The 6,635-nt window shown below is 39.5% G+C and overlaps 1 protein-coding gene across 4 annotated transcripts in view; it reads right to left on the reverse strand.

The window, feature by feature from the left end:
- Positions 1-6,635, reverse strand: part of lamb3 (laminin subunit beta 3) — a 31,059-nt gene that overhangs the window by 15,531 nt on the left and 8,893 nt on the right. For all 4 annotated transcript variants that reach the window (XM_020617908.1, XM_020617910.1, XM_020617909.1 and 1 more), the window contains 5 exons: positions 2,756-2,870; positions 2,338-2,411; positions 1,918-2,109; positions 1,324-1,387; positions 1,022-1,212 (listed from right to left, as the gene is read on the reverse strand). In XM_020617908.1, the coding sequence (XP_020473564.1) occupies positions 1,022-1,212; positions 1,324-1,387; positions 1,918-2,109; positions 2,338-2,411; positions 2,756-2,870 (636 nt within the window). The remainder of the gene's footprint in view (positions 1-1,021; positions 1,213-1,323; positions 1,388-1,917; positions 2,110-2,337; positions 2,412-2,755; positions 2,871-6,635) is intronic.

A 6,635-nucleotide genomic window follows, 5' to 3' on the forward strand; every position in this document is an offset into this window, starting at 1 on the left:
AGCAGGAATTTTACAGTGGAATAGATCTTGATTATGGCCTGCAACAATAATGGAAACCTGTGTCAGTGTGCACAAAGTTGGAATGAAGCTGAAAAATGTAGAAAAAAAATCAACTGGACTAGCTTTCTAGGTCGAAGACGTTTCACCTCTCATCAGTTCTGCCTGACTGGTGTTGAGCCGGAGATATTTATCCAGTGTTTCAGTCCACCACCGAGGGAGATAAATATCTCCGTCTCAACACCAGTCAAGCAGAACTGATAAAGCCTCTTGGATGAGAGGTGAGACGTCTTCGACCTAGAAACCTAGTCCAGTTGATTTGAAGTTATTCAGCTGGATGACTGAGAATCTGCACAAAAAGTTGGAATGAAATTCAGAGCAGATTTCAGTTCAAAACAGTTCACAAATATGTTTTAATTTGAAATTGATGACAATTTCACACAGCTGTAATTTAAATAGATCTGGTTTTGTGACTGAAGACAGATACCAATTTGATTTCTGAACTTGTGATGGCACAAATCTTTTCTATCATTCTATTTACATATAATTAATGTGGATAAAGTAAAGCAGAACGCCAAAGAGAGAATGCATGCTAGATATAGTAATTTACGTTTTTAAAATGTTTTGTGTCACTCATGTAACACTGGAGAATTGATCTTTGTGTCAAATTTGAGCATACATGAAGATTAGTGTCGGGGTTAGATGTTTCTGGGGCTTCTTTATCAGCTGCTTATTTCAGTTATGCCATTTTCATTTATGGCTTTTTAAAAATCCACTGTTAGAGCAACTAAAGTATAAATTCTACTGTGGCATTTTGAAAAATCCCCTTGCTTTCCATCTTACTGAGTCTAACAGTCTCTTATTTGAGCATCCAGTATGCAGTACAGAGACACTGTAGGTCCAGGAGGCGTTTAGCCCAGCTTATTGCAAAAACTGGAAGAAGAAACAATGAATCATATAAAACAACACTATCTCTATCAGCTACTCCCCAGCTGTCCAAACCCTAAAACACATGCATACATACCTGTATGGCACTGGACAGTGGGTTGTTGTAGGCTTCTGGGAGACATCTGTTGGCATGCCCATGGCACATACAGCTGCCCATCACCTTCATCTCCTTCAGGGCATAGAACCTACTGAGGGCCCTGCCTGGTAGACGTGGCACATCACCCAGCTCCGTCAGCCTCACCCTCAGCCCCGTCAACCCAGACACATCTGTCAATTAGACATCAGTCAGTCTGCGGGCTACAGCCTTTCATCAGGTTTATGCTCCACCAGTTAAGATACAAGGAGTAACTTACGATATATGAAGACAGAAATACTTGCCTTCAATTTTTTGGCTGTTGGGAGCTGGGACATAAGTATACTGACGCAATGGATTGAATTCAATCTGAGAAAGAGAAAGAAAAATGTACATATTTTTATACTGTATTTACCATCATTTTACCTCCATCACGGGATGTTTTGCACCTATATCACAAACGTCCCAATGCTGTAATCCATTTTTGCAACTCTCTTCTGGTGCATTGCCACTCAAAAAAATTTGACAGGTTCAAACCTGGGCCCATTTCTACATAATACATGTCTTTGTCATCTTTACAAGTCTGATGAATTAAACATGAATCCTGTAAACATTTAAGGTGCAAAACTCAAAAGGTTGTACAGCAATTTTTTTTTGACAATCAGACATCTTTATTGTGAAGACACCTTAGAATATGCTTTAATAATAGTAGAAAGTAGAAAAATACACAAATGCATACAAGCTGTTGATTGTTCAAAACTTCTTCAGAGTACTAATAATACAAACTGAAGTCATGTTAAATAGTGTTTGTCCTGTAATAATCTAGCAAAAAAAACATATTAACCCTGACTGAAGACCAAGTAAATGGTGTTTTCCCACAACAGATTGTTTGTCCTTACTGTGTGATCTTGGTATGGGTTGGCTCCAGCAGGGGGCAGTGTGTAGCAGAACGTATCATCCATGGTAAGAGGCGCTGTTGTATGAACACCAGGAAAAGCTTTTTGACAGTCGGTAGCCAAGTAGAGGGCAGGCTGCCATTTCCTGCCCTTATCCAGTGTCTTCTCTATAACCAAGGCATTGGGACGAGGACCCTACATATAAAAAGTAATCAACAAGAAAAGATTTCAGTTTTAGAATTCATAAATTGTGTCAAATAATGTTAAAATTAAAAAAATTGTATATAAATACATCATTTAAGATTTTGCAACATACATTATATAAGACAAATCATTTCAAATACATCATGAAAATGTTAACATGTAAATCAGGTGTCTTTCATTCTTTTGTTATATTCATGGTGGCTGTAGACTGGCTCATACCTTAAAGTTGAGCACTAGGTGGTCAAGCTGGAACAGGTTGTCAAGGTCCAACTGGAGGGTGACTGGACTCACCTCTACAGGACAAACAAGCAGGGCAGCATCTCCATCAGAGACACTACATAGTATGTCCAAGACTCATTGATTTATTATTATTATTATTATTATTTTACAGGCATTCACAAAAAGACTGATTTGTTTTAACCTGATTTTCAGACATTCATGGTTTCAATGTGCAGCCAGAGGATGTGGTTAAGCACAGTTTACAGTAAGTGGGTCCTCTGTTGATGAAGACAGCTGAGAATATGCTTCTACTGACAAAAAATGAAAGAGCTTGGATAACTAAACAAATGGCTGTAGCCAGGTCTTTGTTTCTGTCTCATCTAATTCTCGGTATTTTACTCTTTTTGTCTTCACCCACCTTTCCTCGACTGCCACCATCTATTTGGTCCAGAAGTGGACAGGACATCCTGGACAGTGTGGGCCAGCTGAGTGTTGGGGTTCTGGGAGTCACATGTACAACACTTCATCTTCAACTAAGGAACAAGAAAACACAGCAAATCTGTAACACTGACCCTTCCTGCACAGCTAGAAAGCCACTGCCATAGCAAATCGTCACACTAATGACTTGCATGCTGACATTTGGCATGTGTTTTTTTTACGCCGGATGCCCTTCCTGACACAACCCTGACTCGAACCCTGACTTAACCACTAGCCTACCAGGGACGGCTGACTCTTCCTGCACAGTTACATTTCAGTATTTGGTACCACTGTGTGTGTCACTGTGTTTGTCCTGAACCTGATCCATGGATTTTAGATCAACTTCCAAATTAGTCTCTGTGCCTCCCTGTCATGCCAGGTAGGTAAGCTGTGCCAGTGAACAGGTCACACAATGACCAGGGACTGCAAATCAATATACCTCTGATGGGAAGCCTGACAGTGTGGTAAACATGTTGTGACTGAGCTGGTTATCAGCAGGATGATGAAGGGACATGTGTTGCCTTAGTGTTGTGAAGTTGGCAAAGTTCAACAACAGAATGTCAGTCAACAATTGTAGATTTCTACTTCAGCTTTAAAAAAAAAAAAAAAATCATCCAAAACAATTACATCTTTGGTGATCATCTACTAACTCCTAAATCAAAGTACCCAGTAAGTCTATATTTACAGGCAAACAACTATACAAACTTCTTCAGTGTTTTCAGTTAAATGAAAGTGAGCAGGTAATGGCCAACTTGCCATGCTAGGGAGAAATGTTTAACATTTACAGCAATGAAGCTGTTTTTCCACAGCTGATCTTCTTCTTGGATGTGTTCTGTTGGGTAAAATTATTAACAAAGTTATACTCTAGGATTGATTCTAACATTTGATTGAATTAAGAACTTAATTAGTAGAATACTGACACTATGTTGATTAGTTAACCTGTGTGTTTACGTTGTTTGCATATGATTATTCTATCATATTAAGAAAACGAATTAAGATTCAGTTTATAGCACACATAAGTTTACCTACGTATATGTCACAGTTATGTTTACATAGTTAGTTGAGTATATCATTCTATGTTTTCATTGAATTCCTGGTTAGTATTTACTGTGTTAGCCAATTGGGGCACTGTTTAACATCAAAGGGACTTCACTACAACACTGAGTTTTATTAGGTTTACAGCTTTGACAGGGAGGGTCCACAGATATTTTATTATCTCCACCTGGCTGAAGAAATCAGGGAAATTTGGGGTCACTGGGACACCAAGAGTAATAAACAGAGATTAGATCTAAAAGCCAGGAAGAGGATACAACTTCAAAGGTAGGACCATATACATACACACACAGGCAAGACAGTTTAATTAGCCAAACGGAAAGCCATGCCTCAGATAAGTGTAGTTAGTTAAAAACAAAGAAAGAAGTGAGTGGGTATGTAGGAATTTAGACAGAGTAGAATTTCCTCCCTCTTTAGGAAGCTGCCTTTTCCCATTGGAGCAGAAAGGACGCAGGAGGACGGACGGATAGATGGTCCAATGGAACAGCATGAGAGGACCAGACCAATCTACAATTGCACATTCGAATTGTATAAAATTAATTAAGTTTAGGAGGACAGCGCTCCTCTGCTCTGAAGGCAGATTGAACGGTTTTGTTGTTGTCGTCTGGTAGGGCTTCAGATAGATGGAACCCAGAGCTCTGTAAATTGCTTTATTCGATGGCCTATTCAGTTGTGATAATAAATGTTGGAAAGGTGATATTTGACTCTGATTATTCTTCATAAAAGAACATGCAGGACAGATAAAGTCCGACAGTTCACATCACTGACAGCTGAGCCACTGTGTTCACCAGCCAAGTCCTAGTAGCTCCCCCTCTCTGCTGAGTGCTCTGGATAAAGTTACCACTCTGGCGCACAGGCCATGGCTGCTTTTCCTGTAGGTAAAAGTTCCCTCAGAACTGCTGTTACAACACAAAGACCTTGACAGTATTTTTTTTCCACCTCCAGCTATGTGTATTAAATCACTCACCCACACAGTGCTAAGCTGCAATCAAAATTGCAAGTTTGCAACTGAGGGAACTGAGGACAAGGCAGAGAGTCAGTCCTGGCTAAAAGCCTACTGGGTATTACACTGCAAAGGTCCTATTACAAGTAAACATGAAACTGTTTTCCAGCTTCCTTTCAAACATTTGTAGACTTGTTCTGTGACTGTTACTTCATTCTCAAAACACACTGACATTACAGGGGCTCCCACAATTTCTGTCGTTCAGACCAGTTTGCCTAGATCATATCATCAGGAATATTCTCTCAGACTTGATAAAGCAAAGGCAAGAAAAACCCAACTGCAAGCATTACTTCATATTCTGTATACCTAGCTGATATTGTCATTACATGGAGACTGAGCCTGAATCATTACCTCACTCATTTTTATAAAATTGGGTGAGTGTCTCATTTCTTTTTATACTGTACACTCAAGAAACATTAACATTAACTTGTGAAGGATTGTTTTTTATTTTGAAAACTCAGGTAAGATTACTGAACATGTAGGAAATATTATTCTTGTGTTAGGAAAACTCTATATCCATTACCACAGCTCTCAGTGTCATTTCCTTTAAATATGACTATTTATATTTAAAAACTACAAGAATGAGATCGCGGATACAAGCGGCAGAAATGAGTTTCCTCTGGAGAGTGGCTGGGCGCAGTTGAGGTGGCTCAGGCACCTGTTTAGGATGCTCCCTGGACACCTCCCTGGGGAGGTATTCTGGGCATGTCCCTCTGGGAGAAGGCCTTGGGGCAGACCCAGGGCATGTTGGAGAGACTATGTCTCCCAGCTGGCCTGGGAATGCCTTGGGGTTCCTCCTGAGGAGCTAGAGGAGGTGTGTGGGGAGAGGGAAGTCTGGGAGGCTCTGCTTAGACTACTGCCCCCGGGACCCGGTCTCGGATAAAGCAGACGAAGATGGGTGGAAAACATTTTTACAGGTAAGAGCTATTAAATATTTCAAATGTATGCATTTATTTAGTTTTAATTCTGATACTTGTATCTGATTTTTTTTTGCCTTTATAATTTTTATTGCTATGTTCCTTAATAAAGACTTCACTGTTTCACTTCAACACTAATGCATTTAAATAGAATGTGTGTTTTTTATTGCAAAGCAGCAAATTTTGTCTTATTTTAACTGCCCAAGATTTAGCCCTGTCAAAGACCTGTGTGTGTGTCCATGTTATTTTTACCAGGACCTCATCCCAGTAAAGCATGACAGGGAGCTCAGGGAGATAATTAACTTTGTAAATGCAGGTTAAAAGTATTTCACTGTGTCAGCCTCAAACACACTGTTGCATTTAGTCATGACCAGCAGACCAACAGTCTGCATCAACAAATGAATGAACATGCATTTCTGGTGTCTTCTGGCACACGAGCTACAATATCTGAGGGTACAAAAAGACACCAGGAACAAAGTCACTGACAGCACACATGGGTGTGTAGAATATTACAAGTATCAGACAACAATAGTATAAAAATATATGTCTAATGACTAACATAAAATATACCTTGTATATCAGGCATATGTGGCTATGAATCAGAAAGCTGGACTGAGTTCTTCTGAGCTGCTGGTAACAACATTCTACTTTTGACATTTCTACAAACTTGCATATATAGCAAGTAACAGTGTACTACACTGTTTTGGTCCTCTATTGACATCTGAACTGTATGCCTTTCAAAGGACATATTAAAACTAGTGATCATTTTCCACAGTATCACTGTGGATGATATTGCAACCAGTCAAAATTACAAATACTGTAAATAAACAAATAATCACAAGGGCTAT

Source organism: Monopterus albus, unplaced genomic scaffold (genome assembly GCF_001952655.1).
Source record: "Monopterus albus unplaced genomic scaffold, M_albus_1.0 scaffold196.1, whole genome shotgun sequence".
Lineage (NCBI taxonomy): Eukaryota > Metazoa > Chordata > Actinopteri > Synbranchiformes > Synbranchidae > Monopterus > Monopterus albus.